General features: G+C 43.5%; 1 protein-coding gene across 17 annotated transcripts in view; it reads right to left on the reverse strand.

Annotated features, from left to right (window-relative positions):
- Positions 1–21244, reverse strand: part of ncam1a (neural cell adhesion molecule 1a) — a 177782-nt gene that overhangs the window by 36821 nt on the left and 119717 nt on the right. For 10 of the 17 annotated variants that reach the window (XM_078106832.1, XM_040180406.2, XM_078106831.1 and 7 more), the window contains exons 4-10: positions 20872–21015; positions 17920–18057; positions 17292–17409; positions 15141–15301; positions 14498–14640; positions 9907–9936; positions 3097–3247 (exon numbers count right to left, since the gene is read on the reverse strand). In XM_078106832.1, coding sequence (XP_077962958.1) covers positions 3097–3247; positions 9907–9936; positions 14498–14640; positions 15141–15301; positions 17292–17409; positions 17920–18057; positions 20872–21015 — 885 coding nt within the window. The remainder of the gene's footprint in view (positions 1–3096; positions 3248–9906; positions 9937–14497; positions 14641–15140; positions 15302–17291; positions 17410–17919; positions 18058–20871; positions 21016–21244) is intronic. The other 7 variants (XM_040180410.2, XM_040180407.2, XM_078106827.1 and 4 more) reach the window with 1 other exon arrangement.

Genomic DNA, 21244 nt, shown 5'->3' on the forward strand with positions numbered 1-21244 from the left:
TCTCGTTTGATACCTGCTCTAAACACTGCTACCATTCACGCTGTGGCCCAGGTCCTACTGCGCGGCCCACTTTGATGTGCTCGTTGAATTGAATTGATGCCACATGGTCGAAGCTCTTGACCCACGAGCCGTATTCATCAGCATCGCCAGGGGCCCTAACCGGAGACGACGAATGTTTTTTCCTGCATTTTTTCCTTTCATTATATCCGGCTCACATCACTGAGCGGTGCTTCTGAATGCGGTCGAGTATGCTTGGCTTTCTGCGCGCTCTGAAATGCGGCGGCCCCTGACACTGCAGGGGCCTCATGTCTGACCTCGGATCCTTGAAAACCGTGCGGTGTGCTGCTGCTGGAATTGATGCCCGAGGCCCGGGTCAATAAACGCTGCGTCTCCTGCAGCCCTGATACGACTCTCACTCTTTCTACCAGTGCTGAGTGTTGTTGACTCAATACGGCGCCTGTGACTCGCCTGTTGGATTTCTATTGCTTCGTAGCCTGGTAAAGGTCATGCTAGGTTTGCAAATAATCATTTAGGTCCCTTAAAAACTCTGGTGTTTTTTTTTTTTTTGCAATATTCCGAAATCCATCGGAAGCATCCCGGAGGCTTTTTGGACGAGGGAACTGGGGTGATGCTGACTTACACAAGCACGTCATCTCTGCAGCCCTCCGCAGCGAGCAGGACAGAGACAAGGACGAGAGTGGAACTCCCCGCGGATTGAACCCTGTGATTAGGAGAGATTTTGACTAAACAAACCTCGTATGCCGACAAAACGGAGCTCACGCCGAGAAGTTATTAACACTTTCCTATCAGTCCTTCGACAGCTAACACACTCAGCCGAGCTAATGGGATCATGCTGCGCCGCAGATAGGAAGTTCCGGGCTTTGATAAGGTTTTCATTGTGCGAGTGGGCGAGTGGTGATAGAGGGGACAGAGAGTGAGAGCTGTGTTCAAGACAAAAGCTCCTTTTCTTATCCGTAATTGCTTGGCAACAGTGAATCAGCTACCTGATTACGTGCTGATTACTCCCGCAAACTGAAAGCCCTCAAACAACTCCATCAACGCAGCGCTGTGATTATCTCTCCGAGCAAATTGCTGGTGCATTGGGAGCGGGGAATATTAATCCAATTAAACGTTCACGGGCTTCATTTATCTCTATTTTTTGACCACGTGACGTTCGATAGATTCCGAAACAAGATCAAGTGCGATTCGGCTTCCATCGCGCACGTCCAATCTTTCCAAGGACGTGTCTTGAGAATGCCCACTTGCACCGGGTTACATTTCTGAGTCTGCAATCCTCCTTGATTGTGAAATACGTTGGCTCCTTCTGGGGAAAGATTCACTTTAAGATATACAGTCTCTAGATTTCAAGGCAGCTTTGTTCCGTCTCTGCAGAAACAGTGATTGTGAGGTCAACGTCCTGATTTCAGCCGTCTCGTCTTTTACTGTTGACCCAAAATGTATTTGAGCACATGGAAGCAATTTCATTATAGTTCAATTTGAAACTTTAGTAAAGAGGCCAAAGGAATGAATATTTCGGAGTTCTTGATGACCTAACCCTTCACGCCGTAACTCCCATCAGTCCCATATTTGAATAACTGCCAATCAAAAACAGTCATTTTGGTCTATTCTAAAATACTAATTGCACCGTTGCATGGAATGGTGAGCCTCAAAAGCCACGCCGCCTCGAGGCTATGTCCAATGAGACCCTTGTTTCCATGGTAACAGATCGCAGTGGTACCTGTGACCCGGCAAAGTCTGTTCTCTGACTTCTCCCCAGAATCAGCGGTGACTGCCTGGACGTTGTGTCCTTCCTTTGGGCGTAACAAGCGCTCCCCCTGATCGTCCCCTCATTTTCAAATGCGTCTATTTGCTTCCATTGCAATGTTTTCATGTTCTTCTGATTCGTTGCAAGGTTGAGTTGTAACGGTGACCATTCAGTCAGCTTTCTAGATCTAATAACGGCAGCCGGTTGTAGCAGTTATGTGTGAAGACAAGCTTAACATTTGGTCATTTGTGTCACAACCTACTATGAATGAGTGTTTATGTGGATAAGTGTGGATTTATGATACAACTTAGCTCTCCCTCAAGCAGGTAATTATTTCTTCATGTCAGAACAATGTTAGAAGGGAAAATTAAGTCGGCAGTCCTTGTCGTGTGACAGACTACATCATCTTCCCATTTACATAAACTAACAGGGACATAAACTGACAGGCACGCTCACTCCGGAACTTTATACCACTTTGCTTCACCTGCAATGGGACCAATCTGTTGCTTGTTAAAAAAAAAAAAAAAACTTAGTTACGGTGTTGACTTCAGCAGAATCCTTTTGTGAAGAGGAAAGAGACTTTTGCTGACGCTGTTGTTAACTGTATAATCCGCACCTTGGTGAAGTGAAGCAATCAATGAATTACTTCAGAATTAAAAGTTCTTATTTTTCAACAAAAAGATGCGTAATATGAGACTTTTCATGTCATGGTGGTGTCTGGTTTTGAACGCGTGTGACTTGCTAACATTTTAGTATTCAAATGCAAAGTATTTAGAGTATATATAACTCTAATGTGTTAGTAACCTGTTAAAGCCAAGCAGTATGTGTTGACCTTTCCCCCCGTCGGGCTGCAGAACTGAAGAGTGAGCAGCTGTCTGGTGTACCTGAACAACTGGGGTTATTGATTGACCCGCCTGCAGGTCAAATCAACAGCTAATGAACAAAGCCCAGAAGAAGCTGTCAAAAGCCACTTTGGAAAACAGAAGAAATCACCACCTGAGCCGGAACAGACATCGGCTGGGCAGCGATAACGTCCATTACAAGGCAATTACTCACGGAATGCACGGAGCAGCACAGGCTGCCGGCGGATCGCTGGTCCGACCGGCGGATTCTACAATCGACGACTAGTCTCTAACGGACTCTTAATTACGTGGCATTTCATTTGAAGACTGTCCCGGGGAACTTTGGAGACGGCAGCAGCCGCGGCGGCGGCAGTTTGATGTCAGCGGCAACACAGTATGTGCAGTACAAGAAGAAGATGGCGTTGCTGTGAAAGTATTATCCCCAACGTCTGGCAGCTATTGAAAGACAAATAGAGTTGTGTGACTTACAGCGGACCTCCAGGTACATGTGCTTGTTGTCCCGGCCGATGGAGTTAGTGGCCGTGCACAGATACTCTCCGGCGTATGTGAAGAGGATGTTCTTCAGGGTGAGCGAGGACACCCGGGCATGGCTGCGTACCACAATATTTCTATCAAGGCTCTACAAAGAAGAGGGAAAAAGTCATTAGTTTCACTTGTAAAGATGCACATCTATGATAATGTGTGTAGTTCTGAATCCTGAAGAAGTCTGCAACACACAGGACTATGAAGAAAGAAAGATGATTTGGGAAATGAATGGACAGAAAAGGGCAACGAACAGTGTGAGCCGTGTGAATTCAAGTGCAAAAACACCGACAGAAATAGAAAATGCATGAAAGACTGAAATCACAAGATAAGACTGGGTTTATTAGTTGCATTATTGTAAGGTGAGGGCCACAGACCGGTTGGGGACTAGATCCGACTGTGGGATTATTGACAAGAAGATAACACAGAGATACACCAGACTTTGGCCTCATCCACAGTGAGGATTTAGATTTCAAAGTAAACTTCCGTCTTTAAGTTAAGAGATTCGGCTTGAAACCACTTCCTTCGGGTCAAAAATGGATTTCTGGTGTATTTGAACTTGACAGACTGGCGACTCACGGGACAAATTAAGTTCTACTTTTAGTTTCACTAACGAGGTTCTCCTGTGTGAAAGTCCTGATCCACCCAAAGCAGTTCTTCGTACTCTACACACCCGTTGTTCTGAGGTTACTATGACGATGCGGGGGAGATGGCCTTGGGTGTTAGTTCACACACTGATGCGGCGAATACAGTTGCTGAAGGGTACCTCCGTGCATTTGTATCAGATGCCAAAGAGGGACTGAAACCTTTTTTCAAAACGGAATTCTATGCGTCATTCTCAACAGCATACAAATACCATTCACACAAACGTTGACTTGTAAGTAGAGACACGGTGGACTTCATGGCCACTGAGAAACTAGCCCTGCATCAGCGATAAAATGAGCCAATACACATGCCCGGGGAAAAACAGTATGCTGATTGCTGTCCCGACCGTTTAAAAGTCTAGTTGTGGGTTTACAGACAGTTTAATTGCAGTTGGAGCACTATAAGTGCAGTTGTGACACATGCATTGTTAAACCTTGTTGTTATTTTCCTCAGCAGATGCCTTTGATTTGCTTTGCCTACTCGGTGGAACCTGCTGAGTCGTGGATACACAGCGTCGCTAATGGTGCCTTATTTAGAACAAGCTTCTCAGTGCGGGCTGCTGACATCAGGGCACACGCCCAACGACCTCAACTCGCCCTTTTAATCTCGGGCCGTAACCTTTGTTAGTCTGCGCTGCGCACGTCACCAACTACAAGCATGAGGCCAGTTGCGGTCTTTGTTCTGAGTGATGTCAACAGTCACCCCTGAGTATTTTCATATTGTGTCTTTTGCCAGATAGTGAATGTTAGTTTCCCTCTGGGACATCAATTGAGATTTAAAAATATCCTGCAGGCAGGAGCAGGCAGACAAGGAGAGGAGCTCTGAGGCCGGTTCTAGGCAGTTGAAGATACGGCATCATTTTTCTTCTCTTGGGGCGACACCGAGTTTGGACAAAGTCATACATCTTCCTTCTACCTGCCAAGCTTTGCTATTCATGCTGTAGGCATTAAAGGCACATTCAGGTTGTATAAATAATTGAATGTTTTCTTTTTTAAATTAGCATTATGGCGTGGGGAAGAAACGTGTGTGCTGTTTTCTGAGGATCTGAGGGAGAGTCCTGGAACATTTGTGAAGAGCAGCATTAATCTCGCCTCACTGCAGTGACACAGGAAGAAGCTGCATCGAATGTAAATTAGTTTAATGAATAATAATAATAATTTAGTCATAAAACAGAGCGAAGAGTGAGCAGGCAGACCTTTGAACAAGAAATATTAATTCCTTATTTTGTAGGTTTTTCATTTTACAACTGATTCTTCAATAAATAAATTGCAATTAAAGGCATCGGATTGATGCCACATAGTCGTCCCCGTTCTGTGCACGTGCCCCTTGTTTGGCTTTTTACATTGGCAATGCACATGTTTTGCTTGGCATTACATCTGCACTACAACAGTTGAGAGCCAGAACAGCCACAAAACAAACCCTGTTCATGCTTTAGATGTGCCGTTTGCATTTGTGCTAAACTTAAATCAAAGCGGACACATGGTTGGTTTCACAGGAGCTAAGATGCAATGATCTTACTCTCTGGATTTTTTTTCCTCTTCAACAACTTGTACAGATCTATTGACGCGAACAAAATGCAACATTAATGTCACATTGGATTTCTGCAGACGAGGAACAAGTGTTCATATCAAACTCCAGACGGTGGTTACAAAATAGGCCACGTGAGCTTTTTCTAACTTGCATTGCCAACAAGTTCTATTCAACATCCCGTTTTAAGTACAGCTGAGGCTGATAGGAATGTCATTGGTTTTCGATGTATTTGATGAACTATTGATGAAGAGAGAAGGAACAGTAGCTGACATATAGGAATAGTTGAACCTGCTGGTTGTAGCTGATCCTTAATTCTGCTGTAATCCTGTAGTTCTTTCCAGTCTCTGGCGTTCTGGTACATCTTTTGTTTCCTAATGGCTGACTGCAGCTCCCTAATCCATATCCTTGATTACAATCGAAGGGCTGGTCCCCTTCGTTTGTTCAACAAACATATCTATATATTTTTTAAAGTATAGGCCACCCCGTCCCTACAGATGCTGTAATAACACGGTGCTTCTTGTTACTGCTGTCATTCTTGCTGGGTTGTGAAAACCCATTTGTCTGACCGATCAAGATAGATTGATTGAGCTGATAAAAGCAGAGCTGTGTTTTACGAGCTCAGAAGCTGCATAGCTAAGCCAACAATGTCTGATATTGGCCGCTGCACACAGAATTCAATTCAAGATGAACTGTCTCTGGATGTGAGACATGAAGGGCGTGAGAACTAATGGTGCATTCAAGCAGTCTTTGTCAGCTGCAGACGACAATGGCAGAGAGACAAGTTACTCACCATTATTCTACAAAGCAGATCATAATGGATAAGTGGTATAGTTACACAATACACCTCTGCAAAACCTGTACTGAACAGATGTCTAAGCTGCTCAAAATAACAGGTACAATTTCCTTCTTCCATTATTTATTCTGGACAATCTCTTAACTTTAAGTAATGCAACGTATGCAATGTATTACAATGCATCTAATTCAGGGTTGATGCTCGTTAGCAGTTTGATTCACGCGTATCACAGCGCCGAGCTTAGCCGCTGCAAACAGTTATCGACGGTGGGCTACATCCAAATATTTACATGGAAGCATTTTCTGTCTCAGTTGCTGTACAGAAGCACAGACTGACAATATCTGCAAACACATACAATATGAAACCCGGTGTGTTCAACACAGATCATGAGACAAGTTAGTTTTATGTGATTCCCGTCTTCAATGCTTTCATCTACGCAGCCAGATACGAGCAGCCGTATCCGGTTAAAGTCTATTTCTACCGTCTCTCATGAGACGTGAGAGTGAGGGACACCAGGGGGAAAAGGAGAAAGGGGACAGCAAGCAAGTTATGCACATCAGACACATCTCTCCAATGGAATCATCGACTAACAAAGCGCCGCACAGTAAACTACAGCAAACGTTTTACTTCAGCTAATAGATGGTTGTCTACAAAAGGAAAACACCATCAGGTAATTATGAAACCGACCTTCTCCACATCGTACCGTGCTGCCTGAATCAAAGTGGTGAGCTATACAGAAACTCATAACACAACAAGATACTCACATAATAATACGTATGTTGCAGACGGTCTGCATGGAAACTATAATCAATATAACTACCTAAGAATACGGATGCCGCAGATGCTGAAATCACACAACAACGTTTTGATCGTGTTGGTTTCAGACATATTGCATTAAAGTTTCTTATTATACCTTTTTTCAAAACGGAATTCTATGCGTCATTCTCAACAGCATACAAATACCATTCACACAAACGTTGACTTGTAAGTAGAGACACGGTGGACTTCATGGCCACTGAGAAACTAGCCCTGCATCAGCGATAAAATGAGCCAATACACATGCCCGGGGAAAAACAGTATGCTGATTGCTGTCCCGACCGTTTAAAAGTCTAGTTGTGGGTTTACAGACAGTTTAATTGCAGTTGGAGCACTATAAGTGCAGTTGTGACACATGCATTGTTAAACCTTGTTGTTATTTTCCTCAGCAGATGCCTTTGATTTGCTTTGCCTACTCGGTGGAACCTGCTGAGTCGTGGATACACAGCGTCGCTAATGGTGCCTTATTTAGAACAAGCTTCTCAGTGCGGGCTGCTGACATCAGGGCACACGCCCAACGACCTCAACTCGCCCTTTTAATCTCGGGCCGTAACCTTTGTTAGTCTGCGCTGCGCACGTCACCAACTACAAGCATGAGGCCAGTTGCGGTCTTTGTTCTGAGTGATGTCAACAGTCACCCCTGAGTATTTTCATATTGTGTCTTTTGCCAGATAGTGAATGTTAGTTTCCCTCTGGGACATCAATTGAGATTTAAAAATATCCTGCAGGCAGGAGCAGGCAGACAAGGAGAGGAGCTCTGAGGCCGGTTCTAGGCAGTTGAAGATACGGCATCATTTTTCTTCTCTTGGGGCGACACCGAGTTTGGACAAAGTCATACATCTTCCTTCTACCTGCCAAGCTTTGCTATTCATGCTGTAGGCATTAAAGGCACATTCAGGTTGTATAAATAATTGAATGTTTTCTTTTTTAAATTAGCATTATGGCGTGGGGAAGAAACGTGTGTGCTGTTTTCTGAGGATCTGAGGGAGAGTCCTGGAACATTTGTGAAGAGCAGCATTAATCTCGCCTCACTGCAGTGACACAGGAAGAAGCTGCATCGAATGTAAATTAGTTTAATGAATAATAATAATAATTTAGTCATAAAACAGAGCGAAGAGTGAGCAGGCAGACCTTTGAACAAGAAATATTAATTCCTTATTTTGTAGGTTTTTCATTTTACAACTGATTCTTCAATAAATAAATTGCAATTAAAGGCATCGGATTGATGCCACATAGTCGTCCCCGTTCTGTGCACGTGCCCCTTGTTTGGCTTTTTACATTGGCAATGCACATGTTTTGCTTGGCATTACATCTGCACTACAACAGTTGAGAGCCAGAACAGCCACAAAACAAACCCTGTTCATGCTTTAGATGTGCCGTTTGCATTTGTGCTAAACTTAAATCAAAGCGGACACATGGTTGGTTTCACAGGAGCTAAGATGCAATGATCTTACTCTCTGGATTTTTTTTCCTCTTCAACAACTTGTACAGATCTATTGACGCGAACAAAATGCAACATTAATGTCACATTGGATTTCTGCAGACGAGGAACAAGTGTTCATATCAAACTCCAGACGGTGGTTACAAAATAGGCCACGTGAGCTTTTTCTAACTTGCATTGCCAACAAGTTCTATTCAACATCCCGTTTTAAGTACAGCTGAGGCTGATAGGAATGTCATTGGTTTTCGATGTATTTGATGAACTATTGATGAAGAGAGAAGGAACAGTAGCTGACATATAGGAATAGTTGAACCTGCTGGTTGTAGCTGATCCTTAATTCTGCTGTAATCCTGTAGTTCTTTCCAGTCTCTGGCGTTCTGGTACATCTTTTGTTTCCTAATGGCTGACTGCAGCTCCCTAATCCATATCCTTGATTACAATCGAAGGGCTGGTCCCCTTCGTTTGTTCAACAAACATATCTATATATTTTTTAAAGTATAGGCCACCCCGTCCCTACAGATGCTGTAATAACACGGTGCTTCTTGTTACTGCTGTCATTCTTGCTGGGTTGTGAAAACCCATTTGTCTGACCGATCAAGATAGATTGATTGAGCTGATAAAAGCAGAGCTGTGTTTTACGAGCTCAGAAGCTGCATAGCTAAGCCAACAATGTCTGATATTGGCCGCTGCACACAGAATTCAATTCAAGATGAACTGTCTCTGGATGTGAGACATGAAGGGCGTGAGAACTAATGGTGCATTCAAGCAGTCTTTGTCAGCTGCAGACGACAATGGCAGAGAGACAAGTTACTCACCATTATTCTACAAAGCAGATCATAATGGATAAGTGGTATAGTTACACAATACACCTCTGCAAAACCTGTACTGAACAGATGTCTAAGCTGCTCAAAATAACAGGTACAATTTCCTTCTTCCATTATTTATTCTGGACAATCTCTTAACTTTAAGTAATGCAACGTATGCAATGTATTACAATGCATCTAATTCAGGGTTGATGCTCGTTAGCAGTTTGATTCACGCGTATCACAGCGCCGAGCTTAGCCGCTGCAAACAGTTATCGACGGTGGGCTACATCCAAATATTTACATGGAAGCATTTTCTGTCTCAGTTGCTGTACAGAAGCACAGACTGACAATATCTGCAAACACATACAATATGAAACCGGCCGATCGGCAGCCCCGAGCAGGAATGTGTCTCCGACTCTGAATCGCACAACGTCCAGGAAAGCAGCCAGACCATGCAGCAGGAAATGGCGGCGTGCTACATGGTCAACATCTACTTCGAGGTCCTGTGATTTTACCGCCGTCTCGACAAAAATAGACGGGAACAAGTAGATAGAGTAGAACGGCTACTGGAACTAAGTGGATTAAATGTACTGTGCTACTTGCTAATGGTCTACATATTTAGACTGAATGACAACACCTCTGCTCTGCAGTAAGAAGGGGATGGTCTACCAAGTGAGTTTAGGCTGCTACCACTAGAGTCAGGCTACCATGTTTAGTAGCCATACCTCGTATTTGTCTGGTCGCGTCCAAGAAGCCTAGAAGGAAGCAAAGACAAACAGCCACACAGAGGAGCAAAGTAAGCTTCGTGCACAATGGATTTACCTGCAGGACAACGCTTTCATGTTTCGAGGACCGTACCTGGGATTTTGAATGTATTAACTCATCGGCTCCGAATAAATTGCAACCAATCATTTTCTGGCACACGCCAGAGTGCATTTTCTACCCTGTGGTTATTTTTTCTATTTACATCCATTGAAAAAAAAAAAAAAAAAAAGATGGAAATGGACTTAAAAGTGTCTTTGAAAATGCCATGTGAGTCAAGCAATCCATCATTATGAACTTTGTGTCCGCTGTTGTTTGCGCCGAGCAACAGCAATGTAACTTTGATCAGAACTAACGCGGACATAATGCTCACTGTGATAGATTACCCAACAACCTAACGTCCAGGAACTTGCATTGATTTTCATACCCAAGTGAAACAAATGGAAACCAATGCCTGCCTGAGAGGTAATTTGAATGTCTACTGCTCTGCCACATGCTTTGGAAGTGCAGCAGTAATGTGCAATATACATGATTTATGTCCAAGAGGTTTAACCGTGGATGCATACTGGCATTGTTTGTATACACAATTAGCTTAACCATTGATGAGGATTACAGGGAATTACTTTCACATTGGAAATTTTTCCTCCAATTTGTATTTATTACAATTAGGATTCTGTCATGAATAAATATGACATATGAGCAATAAGAGCATAAGCAATATTAAAACCCCACATCATTAATTTCAAGGTTTCTTAAACGGGAAGAGGGCTATCGGGAATTCTGGCTTGGCAGTTTTAATGCGGTTACACAACTGGACAAAATGCCGGACTGGATTTTCCTTAAGCAGCATGGGGGCTTCCCAGTTGGATATTAATAAAAGTACTGTAATAAGGGAAACTGTGGAAGCACACTGAGAAAAAACAGGGCTTTGAGACTAATTATGAGTGAGCCATTAGCTGTATCTAGGTTTTCCTAATAAGCAGCCTTTACATCTTGCTATTTTTTTATTAACTCGGTCATGTATGTGCAGAAGACAGGGTGAACAGCACACATATCTCATCAATTAGGTTATGTAAATTAAAAGTACGCCCTCATTATGTATAAAAAAAGAAAAACATGATAGTAATGTTGAAATAACCTTTGGAAGTTGGAAACGGGCAGCGGCAGCGAGTCAAACGGCGTCCCGTCATTTCATATCACTCTGTGCTCTCGTAATCGTGCTGCTGTGATGTAGAATTTGAATGGGAATTGGTAAACAGAAAGCAGCCCAATGATGATTGATGATCCAGGGAAAACAACAGTCGTCACGAAAAATAATTAGTGGGATTTTTAAATGACATCATCGTTGGATCAGAATAGATTGGACGGTGATGGATGTGAGAGGGAGGGACGACTGTAGACGGAAGAAGATGCGGCGCGACAACCGAAACTGGCAACAGGCGAGTCCCGTCTTGCAGGTGGTAGATAGGATTCAGTACCTCGCCCAGCAGCCATGAATGCCCCGAGCTGTGTGAATGCTTCCACTGATTGCCAGTGATGGGCTGGCACACTTTATGGGAAAAACTTCAAATTCCCTTGTGATTGACTGATAATGCTTCAGTAGAACCTAGAGTCGAAAAATAGGGAAGTTTGTCTCTGAAAGGAAAGTCATAAGGTCACTCAAATCACAAATATGATGCTTAATCTAAGACCTGTGTGTTGAGCACACTACCAGCATTTTTTATTTATCATTATTTTCAAAGCCTGTTGTGGCGTAAATGTGCCAAATAAAGATTAGCTGATTTGGGAGATACGCCATTAGGTTTTGGCCTGTCTGCATTGAAAGGAAACCTCCAAACTAAAATCCCATTCATGATACTGGGGAGGTCATGGATTGAATTGATGAAGTTCCATCTGTGGAGTTGATGAAGGCCTGTTCGACAAAACATTTCAACCGAGTAAATAAAATGGTACACGGAGGCGAGATTTTTATTTTTACTGCGGTCATTGACCTAGCTGAGAAATGAAGTACCACTGCTACGCTTCTCCTTTTGCAGAATATGGTGGAAATATGCAGAATTACTTAGTGGCACACAGCATTCATGACGTGGAGCCTTTGGGCCTTGGTGTGAGTAAATCATTTTAATAGGAACGTTTTTCATACAGCTACAAACAATAAGTATGCACATTCCATTGACTTCACATGCAATGATGCCTTAATATTTTCTTCATTTATAGCCTTCGTCTGTGCGGACAGAGCAAAATATCTATTATTTCTCCTACTCGTGTACCTCCATTGTTATCTAAACTCAACACGGCGCCGCATTGCTTCACTGATTGGGTTCTTTATTACCACGAGTCAGCCCTCACGTTCTGCAATGCATCCCTGCTGCTGGGAATTCAAAGCCTGTGTGTTTTTAAGACTTAACGCATTATTGGTTTTGCTCTTTCATGGGAGTTGTTGACAATTAGACAAATACAGAGTCACACCATCCGCAATCATCCGTATGGATATTAACTGGTACCTCTCGCAGAGGCGCTGCAGATTGTCATAACCGTGGTCTATTTTTAGTTGGAAGTTGTCATGCCAAGGTAGAACGGTTCATCTCACAGCGGCATATCGGACCTTACGTAATTTAGCACACAGCACCAGCTGAATGCTGCGGGACAGAGCTGTGGAGTGAAGCAGGTCAATATGGTCCCACATATTGTGCAACTCGGGGCCCTCCGGGACAAAACAGGACAGATGTTTTGGCTGTGTCGACTTTCTGCCTCTCTAGGAATGGTTCACCTACTGCAACATGCACACGCATTACATTAGAGAGAGAGGCTGAGAATGCACTCTTTGACTTTGTTTGCCTTTGTATTTCATTTGGAACAGCGAGGCGACGGAAAAGGCAATCCCATTTGTATTCTGCATCAGGGGGTTGGATTATTAGACAGAATGGCGTGTCCATCACAGGGAGACTTAATATGAGCTATGGTGGAATATGCTCCTGGAAATAGTTTGATTTGGCTAGCCAATAGAATCGATCAATTTACTGTGACCTACTTTGGTAAGAAATGTGTATATTGATGATGGAAGTGACCCAAATGGCACACAGATTGACCCACAAGCCTTTTGTTTCCTGGCAACCCGGTAGCTAATTTCTCAAAGTCTCGAACCAGCCCGTAACCCAGGTTACGGGACCCTCTGCATGAGAAATACACAGCGCCAAAGTATTATTTTGTGTCAGAATATTAAGATGTATTATTTTGTCGGCCGTATCTAATGCGTGCTGAAGGAAGAACCGGATCGTAAGGTGTTCCCGAATCCACAAACCTGCTGGAGGCAGAGAGGTAATTATCTTAATACTGTTTACTGCATTCACAGCAGGAAATTACCCCTCTGAAGTGACTAATCCGTTGACTGCTCACGTGATGCACGTTGTCAGAAAAGACCGTTAAGATGGATATTTCAAAATTATACCATTTTAATGAGTTGATAAGAGCATAACAATAGACCTGGGATGTGATTCCCTCCAGTCTGGCAGCTGCAAACAGCTGTGACCACTGTAATGGAGAAAAGGGCCGTATTCGCAGCTCATACGTCTTAAGAAATCTTTTTCCGTGTTCTATAAACGCAGCTTGAATCCGACGTTATCTCCGACGCTCCTGCAGGACGCAAAGAGAAAAAACGAGGCGATATCCAAATGCATGACCAAAATGTGCGTCCCCTATGTGGCTTTACGTGCAAGGACTTGTTAAGTGTTAAATCCTGTTCATTTTGAGGAAAATGACTCATTCATTTGCAAAATGGATTATCACAGCAATTAGTAGAGAGGCAAAGCCGAGCTCAAAACAATTTGATTTTCAGATAGAGGGGGACTCTCATCACAACAATAATTTAGAACTAATTTCACTCATTTTCTCTTTCCCGTTCTCAAACTCCCTCTCGTTTCATTGTCTCTGAATTCCCAACGAGTACATTGCGTACTATTTTCACAGAAATAGTCCCTTTTAAATGCTAATGATTGATAGGGAGTTGCATGTACTTGTAACAACGCTGGGGAATGGCAGCCCATGGAAATGCCTGGAAACAGTTTTCACGGCAATCTGCACACTCTCCCCCTTAGCTTTCATGACGGAGACGTAGAAAATCAGTGATGCAACTCATGCAGTACAAAAGTTTAGAGAGATGTTAGAATCCAAACATTTGAATCTAAAAAGAGGGAATGAGAAGTTTTGAATTCATGAAGCGCGGCGAGTACTTTCAACTGACTGATCAGTGTAAGATAGGAGATGTGGGGTGCCAAACAGCGCCAAAAATAGTGCAGGGCATCACATCATGGAAGTTAAGAAATAATAAATGGAATTCCCTGAACCATCAAAAAAGTGATTTCAATTTTCTTGCTTGGACTCAGAAAATGAGTTTTTCTCCCTTTCTGAAAGGTTCCAATTCTGCAATGTGTCTGTCTTCCCAAAGGTTTGTTTGATGTTGTTTTTCAATCTGCGTTTGCATCGTACAGAACATGTCTGATTAAGTGTGCCGTTTGAAAGTGGCGCTGTGTAAAGAAAGAAGCTCAACGCGAGTACCTGCTCTCCTTCAGTGAAGACCCGGTTCTGGAAGCTCCAGGAGATGGCGGGTGTGGGGTCGCCCGAGGCCTCGCAGGTCAGGGTGACTTGTTCGTCAAACTCTGAGGCGGTCTGGTTATTCAGATAGGTGATCCTGGGTCTCACTGCAAAGGAGGAACGGATGTTGGCAAACGATTGAATGTACCCTGCCCCTTCTGGTGGGGAGAAGAAACAACGCACGCAACGCAGGCATTTGGCGAGACGTCGACATGGTGCACAGAGTGCAGCTTTGAATGGCCTTTACATGTTGTTAACATTACCGCGCTCAAGTATACAGACAGGCTTCAATAGAGTTGTGGTTTCATACCCCATTGACTGATAATGGAGCTGCGAGCACATGATTACATGAGCCTGCTGCAAATTTGCACATGGAGAGGAACTCTAGTGTGATATCTTTCAATGTCCTAAGGGCTGGCTTAATTATTTTTCAATGGGGCACGCTTTTCACTGTACGCTTCACGCTGTGCAGCTCTGCACCGAGCTGCTGGAACAGCCGAGGAGGAGTCTACAGCAAATGTCAACAAGTACAAAAACGGCCAGGGAGGGAAATAAGAACCTCTCCCTATCTTATACTTTTGCAAGCGAATGGCGGTTATTCTCTCACCGAACACGTTCAGGCTGACTTCCTCGGATTTCTCTCCCGCCTTGTTCTTGGCGATGCAAGTGTAATCTCCTTCATCCACTTTCTTGACACTTTTTATTAGCAGCTCCGAACCGTCGTCGCTCAGCGTGTACTTATCACCGGTTTCAAGGACAACGTTGTTACTGCAGGAGGGGGAAGAAGAAGAAGAAGAAGACATGGCGGGTTTTACATCGCCAGTGTTTGCCTGCAAATGACTTTGTTAACTGGCTGCCAGTGATCTGCTGGTGATTTCCTCTCAGGACCAGAGCAGCGCCTTGAAGGCTGGGAGACCACGGAGGCGGTTGTTCGCCTCAGCGCTCCTTTAGCCCCTCTTATCTGGGTTTGATGATCATGCAAGGATGTTGCGAGGGAGTCTCGAGAAGACCCTCTTGCACTCCCGAGGAGCAGGAGTCTTCGCTGGATGTTAAACGTACTCTTTGTGCCAGTATTCTGCCTGCATCCAGCACCGGCCCTCGTGAGTGATTGAAAAACAACAAACACACTTCATCGCCCCTCTGTTCTCTGACTGCGTCACCCATGTGTCCTCCCCTCAACCTCCCTGTCTGCCTCCAGTCTGTTCTGTCCCCGTCCCCCAGCCTCAGCACCCACATCACACTCCAGCTGCATGGGAGACAGCTGTGAGCAACATCTGGGTGTCCAATAGTCTTGTAAACTCACGTGTCTGAGAAAAGAGCTTTATTCCTCTCACAGCGTTGCTGCTGTTGTTGCTGCTGATAGTGACACCATTAAATGATGATGCGCCATGAATATGAAAGCACATTGAGCTGACAGCTGTATGATGGAAATAAATGTTGGTTATTTGTAACTGTCAGAGCTTGACAGGTGATCAAGCATCGTTAATTCATAGTAAATGAAGGTACTTGCTATAACCGCCGATGATGAATCCATGCTGGAAAAGTCATGGCTGATATCCTTGAAAGGCTGATGTTGGAATGTTAACGACAATTTGTGATGTCATGCACCTATTTAATCTACATTTGACGTATCACATCAAGTGACTCTATTAGCAATAGAAGTTCCATTTCATATTTGCTCAAATATAATTGTGTTATGGCTACGCCTTGTTTAAACTAACTAGCAGAACTATGCAACCAGGTGGCGATTCACCATCGGTCCGTACGAGCCTGCTGCATCCCCACTCGAACCGGATAAAAGTGGAATTTGGTTTAAATGGTGTGTGGGAAGTAATAATACTCATCAAAGCCTTTTTGCACTTGTAACAGTGGAAGTGCAAGCATCATATCATCTCTCCCACACAACCGGTAGAAGGAAAGGCCACGGAAATCCCCATTTATGGAGCATTTACACACTTTACATCATCAGCTCCCTGAAATGAACCACGTGCTTTTAAAAGTATTTTAACTGGAGTACAACGTTTACCCAGAAAGGCTGCGAGAAAAAGACAACACCACCAGCAAGCAAGGTTAGTTTACATTACCTATACCTCAGGCTTTAATTTAGTGGCTTCCAAATTTTGTTAAAGCACAAATTCAATTGTTTAGAGCAAAGTGAAGGAAACTATGTTCTGAGTTTAAGGGAACAAGTTGAAATCTCAATCTGAATATTTTTTTAGAAACCTACTCTTGCGTGCTTCAATCAGGTGTTGAGTTTGAGTTGCAGAAGTAAAACTATAGTGGAGCTTTATTGAAAAAAAAACTGTTGAATGAATGAGACACTTGACACGCCACTATCTGCATTATCTGCCAGCTGGATATTATGTTTTGTATGGTTCACCCATTATCCTGATGTTCACATTCATACAGTTGATAATGTAATCAGTTTCATAATGGAACCTTGCAATGCAGCCTTCTTGTCCTTGACTGTGCATCTCTGTGCTGTAGATCAAAGCCTGGTCGCTACCGTTTCACTGTGTCAACCAGCTGGAGTCAGAAGGCTGATAACATTCACCAAAAAAAGAGAAAAGAAACCTGTCTCCACATGTGGCTCTGTGACCCAGCTGTGATACGCTGCTATGGAGCTACAGGATGATCCTTAAAGGGTCCCGACACGGTCTGTCATAAAGACAAATGCAAAACTGAAACCCAAGGGATTCTTTTCTTTTTTTTTCACCCTTGATCCCAACGATCAAAACAGGCCGGCGAAACAACATACTGTGTCCAGGTGACGGAGGGTTCAGGGAAGCCGTCTGCGTCGCAGGCCAGCAGGGCAGAGCTAGCGATGTCTGCTGTAGCGTTGACCTCTGACAGCCTGGCGCGGATGGTGGGGAGCACTGAAAAAAAGAGGATGAACATAGAGAAGTAATGAGCACATGATCATAAGGTGGTGTTCTGGAGAGGCTGAATCTAGATGTACCGTAGTGGTAGATTTCAACTAATGGCTTTAGAAAGTGATAAAATCCCTGTTTTGGGACTGTGTGCCGATAATGGGTTTAACGGCTACTTCAGACCTTGTGGACTGACACTTTTTTAGGTCTTTAAAAGAAATATTTTCTACATGAAAAAACATTAATATGTCTTTTAAGGCTCACTTTGTCCGGCCGTCATTCAAACAGCAAAACATTTGTTCCCAGACGAAGAGAAATATACACGTGGCTTGTTGTGTGAGTGAACTCATTGGGAGGAGAATCAGCCTAGACGGTGCATCCGCCTGGCATCCGTGAGATACTGTACACGGCGTGCACGAGGCATTTTAAGAAAACATTTTTTTCTCAGGGTCGTCATTACAGTACCTTTCTATGCCGAGCAACAGGCGGGGAGCAGAAGGTGAAAGAGATGCTTACCGTTAACAATGACCTTGATCATCCTGAAATCTATTTCTCCCCTGGCCATGATGCGGGCCTCACAGTTGTACATGCCCTCATCTATCTTCTTGATGCCGCGGATCAGCAGGTGGCCATTATCCATGATCTTGTATCGCACTGAAACAGAAATGGCAAAGAGAACATTTATTTATCGCGTACGATTCTGCAGATTACATTTACACAAAAAAGCAGTAAATTTACCAATGTGACACGTAGGGATTTCAGTATGTAAATATCTTAACCCCGATTTATTATGTATTTTTACTCCTTGAAACAAGTTTAAATTAAAAGACCAATCATGTATGATTAATTCCTTCATTCTTGAAAACCTGAACTAAAGTGAAGGTTCAATAAATGAAATTCTTCATTTAAAAGCTCAGACGGGAAGCTGGAAGCAGATGTATATGTTTTTTTTTTTATTAAAGTCCCAATTATCCCTGGTAATCAAGTGGGGGGAACACAGAGAGCTCTGCGTGTCACTCCACCCGGCGTATTCCAGCAGCGTTTCACATTGATCATAGAACCCGCCAGCGTGTTGCCAACGTGTTGCCAACGCGTTGCCAACGTGTTGCCAACGTGTTGCCAACGCGTTGCCAACGTGTTGCCAACGCGTTGCCGCTCTAATTAAACGGGCCATAAACACACAGCGCCAGAGTGCGCTGCCTTTAACATCACAAGGTTCCTCCGGCACATTATTCAAATCCAGGGCTCTCTGACCTCATCGGATCTAAGGGAGTTAAAAGCCGGGTCCTTCTTGGCTGTTTTGTTCTTTTATGTGGCCCAATTTAGTGAAGTAAAGCACCGCTCCAAAATTGGTGACCGACCAGTGTGAACTCTAAAAATCCCATGATTAAATGTTGATTAGATGTCGGCTATTAGGGGTGTACTTGTTCAGCGTGACTCTCGCTGGCCAATTTATTCCGTCTTTTCCCCCGGTTAAATTTACCATGCTAGTACGAACACTTCAACCTCTCCGGCTATCTGATGAAGCCCACAGCGTGAACGAAAGAAAGAGTGAGTGCTATAAAATCACTCGATGCATATAATTATATACTGAGTGCTAAAATGAGAATGCTGGTGTGGGATGGTGAATGTTTTCTCACTTTGTTGCACAAACAATTCCCACTCACACTTTTGTCCCCATTCTAACGGCCGAGTGCATTGACCAAAATATGTTGATGCAGATGTGAGCAGGTTACTTCAATTTTACGTAATTGTTCACGTCTGCAGCGCCGCCACATACAGTATATTAGACCGTTATACTTTTGACACGTCAAATTAGCTCCAACATGCTAGTGACGATATTTAAATGACGCTTAACCTCTGATGTTAAAGCATCCGTAATATTACAGGCAAATTCAGCATTAGAAGAATTATTAGGGTAAATAGCATGTAGCCGCTTTGGGGTGTTTCATTATTATTGTGTTTTTTTTTCCCCCCTTTCCACCACGGATTTCCATAGTATTTCTATCTATTTGCTGCTTGCTGTCTGCATGCACATGGAAAGAACTATAACGACCAGCACACCTGAAGTTGAGTCAAGATAGTTTAAATCAAGTGTGGCATTTAAACGGAATGGTGCGCTCCATTTCATCGACCAGCTGTTAATCTCTGCTGCTTTGACACATGACAAAGCAGTTGTGTTTGCGAGGTTGAACAATGCACCATGCAGAAAACTGCTGGGAGGGATATTACACAAGCAGTTTTTCAGTTTTTGGTTACAATTAGTGGTTTTTCCAGTGAAAAACACATTCCTTGACTAGACTCCAAGAATACAGGCGGGCTAAGCACAACACTGTGGCGACTCCAGGCTCTGCAGCGGTCACCAAGGGAGGGGTTAGTGTAAGGTTAAAATAGATCCGGTCCAAGTGTAAAAAAGAATTCAGCTGCACCTCGATCCTTACTCAGCAGAGTTCTAGTTTTATTTCAACTCCTAAGGTCGATGTTCTCTGCTGCCTGAAGTTAAAATCATTCACAAAAACGACATGCTCGTCCGTCGCAGTTTCAACAGCCGTTAAATTGGTTGCCAATGTTTAGTCAAGGCAGCTAAAATATTTATAAATGCACCATTCAGAGTTTATATTGTGTTCATTATTCCTCCACAATAGATACCTTGGTTCTCTTTAACAGCTCGTAAGGTGTTTACTGGCAAAGTAACAATTGTGTAGAACAAAGGGATCAAGTGTGGGGAGTTCGGATGTCAACGCAGGGCTGTTTCAGAAGATCCTTTAGATGTGTGATGTTTTTTGTCCCAATTGGAACACGTTACAACGGCTGTAAATCACAGCGGATTATAGCTTGTCAGGGAGCAAGATAGTAACTCCTTCTGAGCCTGAAGGCAAGGTAGAATCCACAAAACATCATCACATACTGTGAAGATGTTTTGTGGATTCTAAGTGCAAGAATCCAACAATGTGGACAGCTAAAGAAACTGTCCAAAAAACCCCAAAAGCTATATATATATATATATATATATATTTTTTTTTTAAACCAATAAAGGTTTGTTAGGCTAGCTGGCCTGCATGACGTCCAGAACGCAATGTCTTTTATTGTGAAGGACAGCAGTTGCAGACAGAAATTATATAGTTCTTCTTTTATCTTTCCACTTTTCTCTTTCGTTTTTCAGATTAATTCCGCCTGCAGAGTGCTTATCCCCCTATTTGTAGTCCAATCTGTCCACATATATCCTTTCCAGTGGCGATAACTACTTCATGTTAGGCCAGACAAATATCATTTCCATGTTCACGCAGCATCTGTGAGGTTTAAAACATCCCGACTGGTATTGCACATATTTCTTCCCAGATAAGGGGCAGGAAACGCGTATTGGCTCAGCATTGGTAGGAAGGTGAGGTGACTGCCCAGGTAGTCAAAGTCAAAGGGGCACAAAGCAGCCCGAGCATTTTCTAAACCATCATATTTGGGCGGGCTCACCGTCTTTGGCCACCTGGATCCTAGAGCCCTTGTGCTTCCAGATGATGGCGGGTGGCGGCGAGCTGACCACATCGCAGACGATGTCAGCGTCGTCGCCTTCATTGAACTCCTGTGGGCTGGGAGCACTGTCGAAGGTGATCTTTTCTGTAGAGAGATGAGAGCAAAATCTAAGAGCAGCACAACCTGGCACCTTATCTCTTATTAATGTTTGATGGGTCTAATAATAATAATTAGGCCACGCTTATGATGCTTAAGAACAACTTCAGATTCTATTTGCCATATAATATATCTATCCAGCACACCGTAGTGTGGTTTACAGTTTACAGTGCGCTGTTTCCAAGCTTCCTCTCCAATGTGATTGGTCTCGTAAAAA

This window comes from Gasterosteus aculeatus, chromosome 7, assembly GCF_964276395.1.
Source record: "Gasterosteus aculeatus chromosome 7, fGasAcu3.hap1.1, whole genome shotgun sequence".
Classification (NCBI taxonomy): Eukaryota; Metazoa; Chordata; class Actinopteri; order Perciformes; family Gasterosteidae; genus Gasterosteus; species Gasterosteus aculeatus.